Below are 17297 nucleotides of genomic sequence, written 5' to 3' on the forward strand. Positions count from 1 at the left end.
GGCCAAACCACATCACTGGCCGACTTCCTCTACTTCGCAATTGAGGTGTCATGTGTGCTTTTCGCGTGGGAAACGAAAGACCGTCCGGACAAAGTGCGTGAAGTGCGAAATCGTACTCTGCATTTCCGGATTTTTTTTAGAATTCCACACGAAGGCAACATTCCAGCAGATGATGCAGGTTGGAAGACAGACACTCCATGCAGATGGTGGCCAAAAATTATATAAGTAGGACATTATTTTCTACCTTAAAAATGTATTTCAAATAACGTCCGCACGCGCGGACTGTGCGACCCCATATGGCGTCATTCGTACCGCTGCCTTTATTTTTGCGACGACATACGTTGTCTTTAGTCGTTTAAAGGTTAAGGTGGTCTATGCATACCCAGGAACCGGCAAAAAAGTTATGTAAAATATGCTTTGGTCTAGAAGTAGTAAAAAGAGTATCAGGGCTGGAGTCTGTTCGTACTCTATATTATGCCTACTTTCATTCCTTGTTATCATATGGAATACTATTCTGGGGCAACTCACCAAATGCTAAATTGATTTTTAAGTTGCAAAAGAGAGCTATTAGAGCTATGATGCAAATTCAGAAAACTACTAGTTGTAAACAGTATTTTAATTATTTAAATATATTGCCCTTACCATGCTTGTATATTTATGAAACTCTAGTATACACAAAATCAAATTTGAATACTCTTGCAACCAATTCGGAAATACATTCATATAATACAAGGGGAAAAGATGACCTATATATTGTTTCATGTAATACCAGTTTATGCAAAGACAATTTTATTAATACTGGACTTCGTATGTTCAGTCTTTTACCGTATTACATTAAGGAGACACCAGCACTATACAGATTCAAGAATGCTTTTGAAAAACTTCCTGTTTGATCATTGCTTTTACAGTGTAGACGAGTATTTTATTTTTTTAGAAAAGAGTTGTAGTCAGTCTAAATTATATATTCCAAGAATCAACTAGCCTCATAGTGTTGAATAATATAAGTCATGAGAACGCTTACCGCTCAGTTCATTTATTATTTTTACAGTGTAGACGAGTATTTTATTTTTTTAGAAAAGAGTTGTAGTCAGTCTAAATTATATATTCCAAGAATCAACTAGCCTCATAGTGTTGAATAATATAAGTCATGAGAACGCTTACTGCTCAGTTTATTTATCTCTCCAGGAAATAACACTTCGTGACTGCTTCTGGGAATTATCTGCCTGGTGCCATCTTAAGGAGGATTCAAGACCACAGAAACTGTTTTCAAGACTGCTAAATTATTATAGTCATTTATTATTATNTTTATTATTATATTGTCATATTATTTCTGTATTGTTATATTCTTATTATTATTTAGTATTAGTATTAATATTAATCTTTGACTTGTCCCATATCATGTATAATGATCCATGGATGAAATAAAAATTAAATTAAATTACACATCTTTGAAAACCCATTTTCCCCCCGATTTCAGTGATGACTCAGAAAAATGCAACTCTGATCAAATAAAATCCAATATGATTCAATTTTGAGCAGTTTTAACCAAGAAGCTTTAACAAACATATGAACAGGATTGTCACATATGAAACTAAGTAAATCGAAGTCACATTCAAGAATTACCAATGTTCACAAACATGGTGGTATTACAAAAATGACGCCAAAGGTTAATTATCTTGAGGAGCAAAGACAGGCCAAAGTTCCATATTAATAAGATATGCTTAGGCTATATTCATCATAATTTTCAGTTCTGTGTTGGCTGCAATAGAGATATTTGAATTCTCCAGTCCTTGTAGCACATCTTACAACACGGCCTGCCTGCCTAAATAACTGAGCACCCGTGCCCATGTAATCACCTGGCAGACGACACTTCACAGTTTCAGAATCACTACTCTACCATATATGTAAACTGTACACAGACTCTGATTTACATGTTGTCAATCTGCCTCAGCAGCAACTCCCTATCTTTCAAACTTTTCCAAGCCAGATCTGTCTCCTCTTTTGTTGGTGGCTTCTTCTTTTGTTTAGATGCTGTAATCTTTCTGTAGATCTCAAGGACTTCACTATCAGCTAACTGGAGTTTCCTTTTCAGTTCCTGCCGGGACATTTCATCGCAAGCAAGCTTCCTGAGACGTTTTAGCTGATGAATGTTGTGATTTGATATAACCTTCAAACATCATGAAAAACATAGTAATACTGTCAGTTCAAAAATATTTGTATCAACACAATGTGCAAGATGTCCATGAAGATGCAATCATACTGTTTATCACCATAAAAATTAATTACTCGCTAAAAATATTTACATACCTTCATCATGAAGATCGCCTGTAACTGAATTAAGAGTCACATGCAATACTTATACTCAAAATTAATAAAAATCAATTCACTGTTTTCAGATTCCTTTCATATCTATGATACTCAGAGCAAGCCTACCACCCATGCATTTAAACTAAAGTCTCATGGTTGAAGTTATCATTCATAGTGAACTGTGCACATGCACTTACAAGGTGTGACAATATAATTCCCGGTATGGCCCTGTGAAAGCAAAATTTGCTTAGCGGCTGCTGTTTCCTTCAAAATACTCTCTTTGTGAAGCTATGCACTTCGTGAGACCATGATGTCACTCCTGGGAACAGTCTTGAAAATCGTTTTCCAGAATACCTCACAGTAACGCCACGTTGCATTGGTAGTCAGGAATGTCAGAAAATCTTTGTCCCTTTAGGGCATTTTTTAATTTAGAATAGAGCCAAAAATCACAAGGGGCTAAGTCAAGTAAATAAGGTGGATGGTCCATTTCTGTAATGGATTTTTTAGACAGGAACTCAAGAACTCTTAACACATCATGTGCAGGGGAACTGTCACGGTGGAGAATCCACTTGTCAGGCCAGAGTTTGGGTCTTTTTCTCCTGTAACCTTGTCAGCACTTCCGAATAACACTGCTGATTCACAACTTACCCTTGTACAATGAATTCACAGTGAATTATCCGTTTGTGATCAAACAAACACATAAGCATGCTCCTGAACTGTGAGCGAGACATGTGTGCTTTTTTTGGCCGAGGAGAATTCTGTGTTTTCCATTGCATGCTCTGGTATTTCGTTTATGGGTTGTATTGAAAACACCATGTTATATCACTGGTAATGACCCTATCAAATATATCTACATTGTGTAAAAGATAAGATGAAATGTGAAGCTGACATTTTTTCTGGTCATCTGTCAAGATTCGAGGCACCAGTCTTTGTGGAAATTGTTTTCATTCCAAAATCCTGCATAATAAGATGTCGCACTGTTTTCCTAGTCATTCTCAGTTCTTCTGCTATCAGTCTCAAACTAATCTTTGATCTGAGCACACCAAGGTTCATATTCTGTCCACATTTGCATCTGTCCTTTGTGTTCTTGCCTGCAAACTTCTTGGGCCATCTTGCACATCTTCTCCCATATGCCATTCAAAAACACTTAATTTCTTTATAGCGTATTCACCATAAGCCACTGTTAATAGGGCTAACATTTCCCTAGCACTTCACACAAAACTTGGTGTTTATCCACTGCTCCAGATTCTTGTCATTCATTTTTCTGCCAATGGTATACCATGGATAAGTACTACTTCCTCTGCTGCTTGCGAACAAATGACTCATTTGGTCTGCAGCTCATGTAAACAAAAGTTGAAACATGTCTAAATGTGCTTGGGTACATGAGTTTGCCTGACTCAACACCCCAGCAACACACTGCGGCCATTTTGGGAATTAAATTGTCGAACCTTGTACATGTAGTTCCTCCCCTTCTCCTTCAGAAACAGCACTGGCAGTCTTTGAATAAAAATTATAGAAATTGATTTAGAGACAAATACTCACTTTTAGCTCTCCTTGACATCTTTTAAGTTCTGTGAGAATCTCATCATCAGCTGGTTCTTTCTGCTCAGAATTGTCCAGAATGCCTTGGCCTTCTAACTCTTTTCTCACGCGCCGCTCAAGTGAGGACGCTCCAGACACTGTGAAGTTCCTCACTGGTTTAGTATTTTCTCCACCCCTGCACCTGCATTATAACATAAGGTGGATTAAATACAGTTACTTAATTCTACCAATAAAACAACGAAAACTCGATGCATAAATATCAGCACTGAACCATTCATGTATATGACAAGTTACCACATGCTCCCATGCCAGGAGTTATCATTTTTTTCAAGGCATGTAGCAGTCAAGATATTCTCTTAATTTATACTGCAAGTTCAAACCACTGTGTGCATGGGTGGTCAGGAATGATACAGCATAATGAAATCTGAGCTGTTAAGGCTGCTACATATCACAATCCACCTCCTAAGTTATAAGCATACAACAATTAAAAAAGTTAATGGAATTTTGATTTTTTAGCAATACAAGGATTATACATAACTCACATGTGATATTAAATCAGAATTTTTTCTTTTTCTGTCATTTGATGTTTACAGGGTTCAATACTTGTTAAGTATCGAATTGTGTGTAGTAGCAAGAAAGTTGTGATAAAAAGAGCATTACAATACATAATTAAATTTAAGGCACACTATGGAATAATACATAACCCACACTGGGATTCAAGATTGTTAGTAGTTACTGATCAGTGATGGGACATGGTTTGTACAAAATCTTCAGATTTTCTACAAATACATACTAAACAAGACATCCATCCTCTCACAAGGAATATATCAAAAGTTCAAAATAATCTGTACCTAAGAACAGTAAAACTCAACAACTGATTCAATATTGCTCTTTTATAGGGGCCATTATATCTTAACCTGCTTAAAAACAAATGTCATTATTTTTTGTCTTAATGTATTTAGATGTGATGCCACAAGAATGACACAATTCGGTTTCAACTAGATATCAACTCTCCTGGGTCACTTTCTGACAAGAAACCCACTAATATCATCATACTAACTAAACAGAATTAGGACAAAATATATAGCATGACAATTACTGAGACATCTTGCACAAGAGGCTTGAAGCAACAAATTTTATGGAGCTATATAAAACTCATAAAAAAAAAATTAACATGCTTATTCAATTTTAAGTTTAAGTGACCAATGAAAAGAAGGGAATGATTTGTAGAGACAAGAGTTCAACCTATTGTGTACAATAGCGAGCCTGACTCAGGAAAATGAAAGGCCAAAATACCTACCTCACAAGTCAGCCTTCACCTTTTCCAAGTAATATTTACCTTTTTACATATTTAAATAGAATTCCAAGGCTATGAAAGATGTCACAGAAGATCTTAATGGGTTACCTCATCACTGTAAATATGTGAATGGGAGTAACTAATAATTTCTTTTTTTAGCAGTATAATGGCAGTTGTAACTGTCACATACATATCTGAATACAGAACTGATTATGAACAGAAGATACTGTGAATCCAAATTCAATTTTTTTATGAATTATCTGTTTTATACAATTGTGCTACCAGTATAGAGACAGTCATGAGCAAGAATGCATGTAATAAATTCATAAACCAACAAAAAAATTTCAACTGAACATGATTATGAGCCATAGCTTTTAACTGTACAAGGAATATTGCAAAATCAGCACCAATTTCTAGTACCATGCACATATAAACTAGTAACTGCAACTAATGCACAACACAACTAACATTAATGAATAAAGAAATTTTTCATAACCACCATTCAGTTAATTTTCTGATGTTAGACAATCAACAGTTACTGACATGATACAATGACGCCAATCATAGGGTACTAATTACTTTCATACACTTAACAAATAAATCATTCAAATAACATGTTTCCTTATTTACGTCATTTAGACAACTGGTGCAGAAGATACTCTTCATGAAGAGTATCCCTAAATTCTAATACCATGAAAACAATTTAAGGGTGCAAACTGATATATGCAGTACTAAGCCACACCATTCAGTCATCCAAACTGGCCTTCTCAGGTTTGTAATGAATTCTGAAAATGTAATGTGAAGTATTTTATGATTCATGCTCTGTATAGTAAATGGGCACAATACAACTTGCAATTTCTTTCAGTTTTCTTAATTTTTTCACATTAATGCAAACCATAAACAACAGCTGCCAATGTTTTTGTAGTAATAAAACTGCAATTTGCATTAGTGAAACTTATGTTATAGAAGGGAAGAGCATACTGTCATACTGGAATCCCCAAGCTGACATAAGAGAAACATGCAAAGTATAAATCTAGCCCTATTTAACTATTATCCCTGCATACGCTTTTTACTAGATTCTCAGTCTGGAACAGAAGCCTACCTTACAACATTTAATACAAAAATGAGCTATCCTATCAATCACAAAGGTTAATACTACATATCCTCTGCACAAACCTCTTCCCATCAAAAGAATCTTGCGTAGGGACCATGATGTTCTCCTCCATCAAACAAGATAACAAGCGCTGAGTAAGTGGTCCTGTGTTACCAACATCATTTCCTCTATCTGGCCTTTTAAGTATATTACTTCCATCCACAGGAGCTATTGCAGGTCTCAACTTTGCTTTGCTTGTGTTGCCATCAGGGTGTTCTTCCAAGTCCTCCTGTGCCCATCGCAGACTGTAATGGCGCCCTAACACTGGCACTTTCTGGTACTCAGTATCATTGTCATGTTCATAGATTAGTTCATCAAGCAACTTTATATCATCCATTGATATATCTGTACAGTAGGGTTCCACAGAGAGCCAGAATTTGTTTGGAGTGTCATTTTTAGGAAGGACAATTTTGGGTGCGTCATGACGAGACTGATCATTATGATCATAATCTGGAAAGGCATGATTCTGTGAAGGTCTGGAAGAGGCCGAAGATGGAATACTTTTAACCTTGGTGAATTTGATAGGTAATGGACCTTGATTTGTTTCACTACCACCTCGAGATTTTGAAGAACTTGCTTCTTTCAGTTTCTTCAGTGGCCGCTCCTGCTGTTTGGCCCGCTTTCCTGGAGACAGGGGTGCTTTTTGAATGTGGCTAATGTTGTTAAACTTCCCTTTCTTAGTGTCACCACTGCGTTTCTCCTCTGCATTACTCAACACACGAATCTCTTCCTGTAAGGAAACAAATCAAACTATCTGCAAATCATCTCATTCAAAATTAAGATGGAGATATTTAATGTCACCCATCACTTTAAATGTTTTAAACTACAACAATTTTACCTGGTTACCAACAATGTCAAAAGAAAAGATACTGTTGTGTCACTTCTTTCAAAGAACATGTAGATTCATTGTAAAATACCATTTAATTCTTTAACCTAAAGACCATGGATTAAAAACTATCTCTGTTTAGTCTTGATTTGTATGTGTTCTAACTCAAATTTCTTTCAGTAAAGATAACAATCCCACAAAATGCTTACCTCACATAATTTTTATATTTATTTCACATTTGCATTATTTTAGTTAAGTTTGATAACTCACACGACTAACATTTTAACTATGCTATCAAATTGTTCATTCATTTTGGAAAGTCAAAGGTGGAACAATTTATTGTTCAGCAGTTGTTACTCAGTAACAGGCCAAGAGTGACTGAAAGATTCAGTTAATGTACAGATGACAAACAGCAACTATTTTAATTTACATTTGGACTCAACTGGACCACCAACACTGCTTTATTTGTGTTAACAAACTTCTTCCTATTATTAATCTTCATGATAGCTCAATCAGTACACAAACTGTAGGGAGAAAGTAGTTAGTTAATAATCCAAAGGACCCCCTTAAAGCTAAGAACTAACACTCTGGTAGCAGAACCTAAATATTTAACACCATTAATACCAAAAGAAATTGATGACATGAACACCTGTCAATTTCATTCATCTTTTTATCATGACATCATCCAATTAATTCTCTAATGAATTCTGGAACATTAGGATCACTGAATTCAACAAAAGAATTTTAATTATTATTAACATGGTGTACTTCACTTGCTGACAAATTTTATAATTAGTCCAGAAATTTTATGTCCATTCTTGCAAAATAACCCTGAGCAAAGTGTATTTATTGAAAGGATACCCCTGAGGACATCATTCACATGTTGAAACATGTTGGGCCACTAAAATAAGGATATATAATATGTTATGTTGTAATCTAACTATACTCTGGTAAATCGATTACACTGTTACACAATGTATCGTAAATATAAAATATCATTTATTTGCCTGTGTCATCTAAGGCACAACAGATCATTGTGGTCGCAGTGCAAGGGTCAAGAAGGCCCACCCCTTATACATTCATGCGTACCTGTGTCATGTGGGAGACCAAGGCACAGGTAAGAGGATAAAATTAAAATTTACTTTAAAGATATACGGTTTTAGGGGATGAACTGGATTCATGGCTTTGGATAGAACCAACAGTGAGCTCTAGTGAACATGGTAATGAATCTTCACATACCATAAAAGGCAGATAATTTCATGACTATTTCAGCCACTATTAGCTTTTCAGGGATGCCCTTGTTCCATGGAACCACCTACTTACTACTTTTGGTTCATTTATCTACCTGCAGCACTCTTGTCCGAACGACAACAGCTGACAGCAAAGCTTCCAGTTCTAATTGCAGTGCATCAAGATCTTCCATGCCAACCCCATCTTCCTCTGTTCGATTTAATATAGCAGAATACCGTGGCAGCATCCTGTCATTATCCACTGTTTTCAGAAGAGGAAAGGAGAGTACACATTCTTTTCCAGATGAATCTGATGAATCACTTCCCTTAATTTTACTGTTATTGCCTTTTCCATATTCTTTGAGCTTCCCAACGCCCTTCTTTGGACTTTGTTTTGCTTTAGTGGACATCATAGTCTCTCCAATTTTAAGGGTTTTTCTATAAAGATATAGCAATCTGAAATTATAAAATATTATTTTTCAAGATACACAAACTCTTCAGTAATGTTACATCAACTGCTGAAATTACATAACCTGCTCATGACATTATGTTGGAGAGGTTTACTTATCGTGTAAGATTTGAGGTTTTCACGGCGATGAGTATGAAGAATATTGTCTTGTGGGATGTGGCGCCATGTAGATATTGTGTTAACAGACGTTTCGGAGGAACATATCATGTCTGTCTTCAGGGTATAAGAAATCTGCGAGAGAGGAACCAGCACGAGCAGGTGGTTGCAGACTGAATCAGACTCAGTCTGCAGCCATCGAAACGCCAGTTATCACAATATCTACATGGCGCCACATCCCAGATGATGGCATTCTTCGTGGTAATATTTACTATGACAAGCAAGCTCAGCTGGCTAGCACACAGTAGAAGGGGCTGGAATGGAATGCAATATGCAGAAAGGAGAAAGTCTTGAGCACTATCATCAAAACCTTTCATAGGTCTTCCCTCCCTGGCTTCATTATACCTTCCTGTACTTTAACACCACTGGCTGACTGACCATGAAGATGATATAATCTGCTACACAATACATGATTCATATTCCAAGGTAAATAATTAAGACAATATAAATGCGGCAATTCACAGTTACTGATTAACAGTGTTACATCTCATAATAATGCTTAAATAAAACTGCAACAAAATCTGTGAACAAATATCTGAAGCAGCTTTGCAAAAACAACTTTTCATTTTCCCTTATGCAGAATTCGGATGAGTACTTTTTACCCTAAAAATCTTCATCTCAGTACTTTTACACCAACACAACTTTTACGCATCATAGACTAACGTTACTTTTCATGTGATATTTGATACCTTAATGCTCCAGGTCTTATTTCATATTTTTAAATCTCTACATCCTATAAAAGTGGACAATGAATATGAATTCAAAAACATACTTTACATGAAAACTGAACACAAACTGTATATTTTTTTGAAAACATTACAGAGCCACCTCTAGGCCTCATCCTAACACTCAACACTATAACTGTCTGAGTTATGCACAGTACTGGTAAATAAATCCAAAATAAGTAAATGATAAATGGTGTCTTACATATACAAACCCAATACTCTAAAAACTATTATTTTAACAACAAAAATGTCTACTCAGTTGTTCAACTCAACATTTAGTCATTACAATATCTTAATAATAATAATAATAATAATAATAATAACAACAACAACAACAACAATAATGAAAAGCTCCGTGATTTTAGTCCACAAGCGAACTATACTGACAAAGCAACTGCCGCTTGTCGGCAAAGTTTAGTGCCAGCTTTTGTGGACAGAGGGTGTCATGTGGTCAGCACAAGGAATCCCCATGGCCATTAATTTTGGTTTTCTACACCGGAGCCGCTAGTTCCTTGAAATAGCTCCTCAATTATCATCACGAGGCTGAGTGAACCCTGTTCCAGACCCACTACTTCTCAGAAAAAATCTGGTAGTGCTTTACATTATGTACTTTCATTGGCACATTACATTTTAAAAACTAAGTGTCTTTATTATGATATGCATATTTCTAATTCCAATGATAGAATTAAAAGTACTTGGAATATTGTTAAGACACTCTCTAGTAGAAATTCTCACACTCATATTCTACCTACCTCGTGCATTACTAGCACTACTAACACTTTTGTTACAGCATATTTGAAAAAATTCTTATGCGATCATTCATTTTATACTTTAGATGAATATTTTGATTTCGGATATGACAAGAATAATGTAATGTAATGTAATGACTGTCTGCCAAATGTTGTTATGTTGTGTAATGTTTTGATTAATTACGTATGTTTTTAATGCTCCTCCTATATGACTGTTTCCACATCCTCAACTGTATGGATCTATGGAATGAAATAAAGAACTATGAACTTTCCAAATCAACATATCTGGCATATTCAGGCAAAAGGTTTGGACTGCATTTTCCTTACAAAATATGGCGCAAATTAAGAATACTATAATGAAATATAAGGCCATTCACGGTAGCCGAGCGGTCTAAGGCATGCACTGTCTTAGCTCGCTTGGAAGGCAGGATCGTGGGTTTGAATCCCACTCAGGGCATGGATGTTTAGTTTGTGTTTTTATTTATTATTATTATTATTTCTTCCTTATTCCATTACATCTATAATAGGCAAAAGCCTTAGATACAGAATTGTGTCAATTTATCTTGCTAATACTCTTAAGCAATTGTCAAGAAGACTTATAAAATAAGACAATGTATGTTTACATCGTAATACAATTTCTCTCTAGCATAATACATTAAAATTTAAGATAAAAGTTTCCATCAAAGGTAACAGAATATTTTGGTCATATAACTTAAACATATATAACAAATCCAAGATATAAAAACATTACATTTATAAAAATACAAAATTACAATTTCATGATGACCACACATCACTAATCCCCAGTCCAGTGTGTGTGCGTTTTTCTGTGTTTGTGTACAGGTAGAGGCCTTGCGACGAGCTGATCACCCGCCCAAGGAGTCCTACCGAATGTGTATGATCTAGAAAAACTGAAGTGAACGGAGAAGTTCATGGAGGTACGCCTAGGCCCACTGGGGCTGTAGTGCCAAGGGAAAAAAAAGAAAGAAAGAAATATAACCTTTTATTGACGTTATACAGTGGATTAACTTAAATTATTCCACTTCATCATCCACCCTCACCAAAACTGTTTTATTCATAGCTGCCATTCCTAACGTAAATTTACAGAGACGGCGAAAGTACTGCAAGCAAATACCTAAACTTATTCTACTTGAAGTTTACTAAATGAAAGACTATATTTATACTCAAATTGCTTAACACTTGTTTATTTTCAGTACAGATTTGAAAACACAACCTTGCATCTGAAAAACACTGCAGAGCAACGTAGAGAAGAGACGGACATACCTGCATACGAACCTCGCGACATTTAAACTCCGGATTATGGAGTTTTTTTAAAAATGAATACACAGAATTAATAATAATAATAATATGGATACCACACAACAGGGGGTAGAAACGGACATAGGAGAAGGGGAAACACGTTAACTACCGTTAACTACTGCCTTCTATGAAAGACGGAAGATACTAAAGATACTACACACAGATCTCGACCATCTCGACCAATCAGAGAGGCTAAACAAACCAATTTGAATTCCCGAAATTATATGCAGTTATCGTTGGTTCATTACATGCAAATTGGTAACAATGAATTTTGATTTGATGTGGTTGCTAACGAAGTTACACCTCCATATTAAACATATTATTTGTGTATATAAATGTTATGCTTACTACCACAAATGAAATTAGAAACGTACAGAATTCTTTCAAGCCTAAAATTTTTGAGGTTATCATGAACTGTCATCTAAACGCTATTTGTTTTATTTATTTATTTCGTCTCTATAGATCATTGTTACAAGATATAGGACAAGTCAGTTACTGTACAGTGGCTGATTACAATAAGAGAATAAAGTTACAATACTTACAATTGTTTACAATAGATTACAATAGTTAAGATTTCATATAATGTGAGGTGGAATCCATATTAGGTCCCCTCGGCACGTCGGCTTCCATATGTCCTATTGTACCTGTACTGGTGATAATGCTTATGGAGACTTTGATGGAATGAGTATATGTTCTGCGACTTTCGGTTTATCCCAAAGATTCTCTGTAGAATGTGAAGGAGTTCTGAGACTACCATTATAATTTTTGTTGTCATCCAGAAAGCAAGGCATCAGAGTCTTCAGCTTACCATGGGATCCAGCACGATACGTCTGTTTTAATTCATGGTGTAATTACTTTATTATGTGTTGCTTAATCCAATGAGTAAATTAAGTTTAGTGTTTGTCTGTGTTCAATTTATTCAACATAACCCCAAAATTTCGAATGTGTACCTCCAGAATCAGGTTTTGATTTGTTATCGTCGTTCCTCTGGTTTTCAAAATTATTATCCCCAGAACCCAGTTCTCAAACAAACATATTTTCATCTATTTACTACAAAACTGTATATCAGTATGCAGGTTACATGGAATATGTCACAATACTGATGCTTTTAGGGCAATTAAAATTATCTGAAAAGCAGAACACACTATCAGTAATATGATTTATGAGAGAAAGAGATGGCAAAGTCTTTGCAGTGAGGAATAAAGTAATCAAATTCACAAATCCTTTTTTATAGCAGTCCTTTGCAAAGTGTGTTATTTTCCAGTCCGAAGAATTATGGAAGTCCATAATGTAAGGAAGCTCACTAACTCCCTTTTTAATGTTCTTTCAGGAGGGTGATGCAGCGAATACCTGGTGACAGCTGCGTTTGTTGAAGAGGTTGAGAAGCTCTTTGATAATTTCAATGGTGGAACGTATGTTGACCCTTGGAAAACAGTGTGTTGCCCACTCAACGATAACAGTCCCCATATAGAGCACTGGAAAAGGGCAAGTATGGGGATAAATAGTTGGATCTTCCTCAGGAATGGTAAACCCACCTTTCTTCAACCTCCTCCTTCACACAATGGGTGGCTAATTGACATCACTGCTGCCCAGCATGTGTGGAGGACACTGAAAGAGGCAGGTTTTAAGTACCTTCACACCCGAAACCTGAATCAGGAACCCCTTGAGAACACATTTGGGGATATTTGTTTGAACTGTGGTTCTAACAGTAACCCAACAGTGGGACAGTTTGTAGATGCCTTGAAGACTGGCATCATGAATGGCCTTGCTTTTAGATGTCTTGGGGGAACTAATTACGAGGATGATGGTGCTACTCTTCTGGATCAGGATCCCCTTGAGAACACGTTTGGGGATATTTGTTTGAACTGTGGTTGTAACAGTAATCCAACAGTTGGAGAGTTTGTAGATGCCCTGAAGATTGGCATCATCAGTGGCCTTGCTTTTAGAGGTCTTGGGTGAACTAATTGTGAGGATGATGGTGCTACTCTTCTGAATAACCTACAGTCGTTCCTCAGGGATCCTGATGCTGCTTCATGAATTCTTTCCACAGATCATGACAAGGAAACCCCTGCTGGTGTGCCTGAGAGTTTCCATATTGCTCAGCAAGTACAGATGGACACGAGTTCTGCAGTACCTGCTGGTGACATGGAAGTGTTCTCAGTAGCCTACATCAGTGGTTCCATTGCCGGACAGGTGCTTCGTGGTCTCAGCTGTGATGCATGCAAGACATGCCTGACATCTGAAGTGCTGCAATCAGCCAATGTTTTCATATATTTCAAGGAGTGCAGTGATACAGAACAGTCTCTGACCTATCCTTCTGAGAAACTTGTGGAGCCTGTTGGTACTGCTGTAACTCTAGTGGAGCATATGATGGCAAAGATGGCCCACTTCGATTCAGTGGAGCAGCATATCACAGCTGCCATTAAGAGCACCATTGACTTTGAGTGGATTAGGTGTACTGGTTGTTCACTTCACTACCAATGGATAGTAGATGGTATTGTGATATGTCTCACAAGAATTTACATTCCTTAGTGGTGTAAGCGAACAAACAGGTTGATGACTGAAGCAGCCAGGCAGAGGGCCACAAAGAGGAAGATTAAGCTACTGACACATCAGTAAGTCATTAGGAAAGTAATGCTTCTTCATCTTTGCCTTGTAATATCCAGCCCATACCAGCCCTGGAAATCGGCAGAGAGCAGTCATTGAATTACTGGAATAATATATTCCAATTGCTCACATGAGTATCAATAGATGTCTCATAAGTTGGAGAAAGTAACCCTGGTGACAAGCAACTTCAACTACCATGCCTTCACATGCTCTTGTCTCAAACCTCTGGTATTGAGTAATTTGTTGATAACATTGTCACCTACAGTCGGATTACATACAAGAAACCTATTCTGATCTTGAGCTCCATCTCTTCCTTGCTTTGGAGACCTGTATCCTTCTTCCCAGTATATTAGAACATTGTTGTCAGAAGATGGTCAGAGTTCATTCTCCCCTGTATCGGAAAATAATTATATTTCAGTCAGGAATTGTGTGGGAAATTCTTTTCTGACTCAAATGGTTCTTGTTTATGTGTGGGTAAGAATGAAGTGGCATTCTTTATAATTGACTTGCAAACTGCAGGTTACCTTATTCAGCGTGAATTATACTATACCATAGTATACAGTCTCCTTCTTTGGACTTTCTTGCTAGAGATGACTCACAGTCTTGCTAGCTTAGATTTTTTTTTGTGGGAAGTATTCTAAGAAAACGCCATTCTTTAAATCTCTCTACACCATTATGGTCACCTTGGCAACCCGGCACCTTGTGCCGAATGGACTACATCAGTAATCCATTTTTTTTTAATTTGCTTAGTGGGGGGGGGGAGTCCAACTGGGTCCACTCAGCATGGCGGCCACTGACTGGCNNCCAACTGGGTCCACTTGTCACAGCAGCCACTGATTGGCCTATTGTAGCCTGCCCCAGGTGATTATGATGATGGAGAATTTGGTGGAATTAAGATTGGCAGGGGAAACGAAGTATTCACAGGAAACCCGCCCCAGCACCACTTTGTCCACCACAAATCCCACTTGACCAGACCCAGGATCGAACCCAGGCTGCTGCGGTGGGAAGCCAGCAACTAACCGCTTGAGCTATGGCACGGCCTTCAGTAATCCCTCAGTCAAATCTAGAATTTCAAAAGGTAAATTTTGTGAATAAATTTTGTTCTATATGTGAGGGGGGAATCAAAAACTGTGGCATTGAGTAGCTGTCTGGGCAGTTTCATGTAGCATGTATTCATCCTCTTTCTCTCCAGTAGGTACATCAGCAGCTGATTTTTCATGTTGTCTAGAAGGAGATATTGTAGTTAAGCTAGCATTTATTTTTTGACCTAGTCCTAGAATTTTCTGATAGCACTTCATATGTAGGCACAAATTTGTGGTCATGCCACACTCTCAGACCATGACTGGGTCCCAGTTTTTACTAGAGCCCTTCATAAGAAGGTAGAATATCAGATGGTAGGACCTCAAGTAGGCAAACTAAAGCCAGCATCACAAGAAGCAAGGATTTTTTTTATGGCAGAAGTAATTTGAAATAGACAAAAGCATATTGTATTTGAACAACTAAGTAATCAGTCATAACCTATTTAAGATATTTCATCTAAATATTAGGGGAATAAAAGGGAAAATTAACGAGTGAATGATATCTTTATTAAATGAGGAACCCAGTGTAATTTGTTTGACAGAACATCATCTAACAGACTGAAATGGATGCTTCACGTATCTCTAAATATAAATTAGGTACAAGATATTGTAGGAAGAAGTTAAAAAATGGTGGAGTCTGTATATTCATTCCAGATGATCTAAATTTTACTACCATAAATCTACAAAAATATTGTAAGGAACGAGACACGGAAATTGCGGCCATTCAATTAGAACTTGATGAGAAAAAGGTAATTATTCTCTCTATATACAGAGCCCCAGCGGGCGATTATGACTATTTTTTTAAACAAACTGGACTATATACTTAATTTTCTTCATAGGTATAACTCAGAATTTATATTATGTGGGGACATAATTATTTTAATTTATTATAATTTAATAATTATTAATATTAATTATTAATAAATTATTATAATGTAATTATCTAGAAANGGGTGGGCCTTCTTGGCCCTTGCATCGCAACCACAGTGATATCTGTATTCATATATAAAAAGCTTAAGCCACGAAGTGAGGATATTTAAACTGGCAGACATAGGCTAAACTTAACAATATGATATTCACAAAAAAGATTTCTAGGACTAGAACTGTGTAATAGAAAACTGGCCTTCATGAGTTTTAAACAGTTCTTCAGTTATTGGGTACATTTAATAGTGCTCCCCTGTCATTGACTACTTACAGTTAGGAAACTCAATTATGTCTTAGTGTGATCATTGCCAGAGGAATTATCACAATCTTAATAGAAAACTTACAAGAAAGAAATGTTGTAATGTGTTTCAGGTTCTTGAGTTGTGTCAGCTTGATACTTTAATACTGGTCATTACTAAAACAAAGTTATCAAAGCTAAGAACATGGGACACAATGTGTTCCAGAAGTGTCTAACAGCAGGATTTCTTACAGTTAAGAATCTCTTAGCAGGATAATGCAACTGATATACATAAGATTCATGTACCAGACTACCTGTTTTAGTCAGTTAGGGTCCACTCTGGTTCAAATTCTGACTTAACTCAGTCTGCTTTGGCGAAGTCAAAAAAACTATAAACCACATCCTATGGCAGTGTAAATTATTCAAAGAATTTGGAGTTCATATATAATAGATTACTCAATGAAATGTAAAATATTTCCACCTCATTGTATCGAAGCAATTCTACATTTTATGTAACTGGAAGCAGTAATCTCAGTAGTGCAATATATCAACAGTATCAATATAAGAATATAATTAGGTCGCTACTATGATAAGCCCAACAAGGGATCAGTGTATTAACTTTTGATGTTAAGAACATAATTAGTATATAATTACCTTAAGGATAAGAGTTAAAGCT

The 17297-nt window shown here is 36.5% G+C and overlaps 1 protein-coding gene across 1 annotated transcript; it reads right to left on the minus strand.

Moving 5' to 3' along the window:
- Window positions 1-1403: 1403 nt before the first annotated feature.
- Window positions 1404-11954, minus strand: LOC111866514 (transcriptional adapter 3-A). Its single transcript, XM_023855527.2, has 5 exons — window positions 11738-11954; window positions 8471-8810; window positions 6323-7029; window positions 3850-4030; window positions 1404-2167 (listed from the first exon to the last, which is right to left on the minus strand). The coding sequence occupies exons 2-5, from the start codon at window positions 8765-8767 to the stop codon at window positions 1928-1930; spliced, it is 1425 nt and encodes a 474-aa protein (XP_023711295.1). The 5' UTR covers window positions 8768-8810; window positions 11738-11954; the 3' UTR covers window positions 1404-1927.
- Window positions 11955-17297: the final 5343 nt, after the last annotated feature.

The sequence above is a fragment of the Cryptotermes secundus genome, unplaced genomic scaffold (assembly GCF_002891405.2).
Source record: "Cryptotermes secundus unplaced genomic scaffold, Csec_1.0 scaffold401, whole genome shotgun sequence".
In the NCBI taxonomy this organism is placed as follows: Eukaryota; Metazoa; Arthropoda; class Insecta; order Blattodea; family Kalotermitidae; genus Cryptotermes; species Cryptotermes secundus.

Coding starts and splice junctions, on each gene's coding strand:
- LOC111866514 (XM_023855527.2), bottom strand. CDS start 8,767: ATGATGTCCACTAAAGCAAAACAAAGTCCAAAGAAGGGCGTTGGGAAG. Junction 7,030..8,470: donor TTCGGACAAGAGTGCTGCAG/GTAGATAAATGA, acceptor GTTTCCTTACAG/GAAGAGATTCGTGTGTTGAG. Junction 4,031..6,322: donor GATTCTTTTGATGGGAAGAG/GTTTGTGCAGAG, acceptor GTTATAATGCAG/GTGCAGGGGTGGAGAAAATA.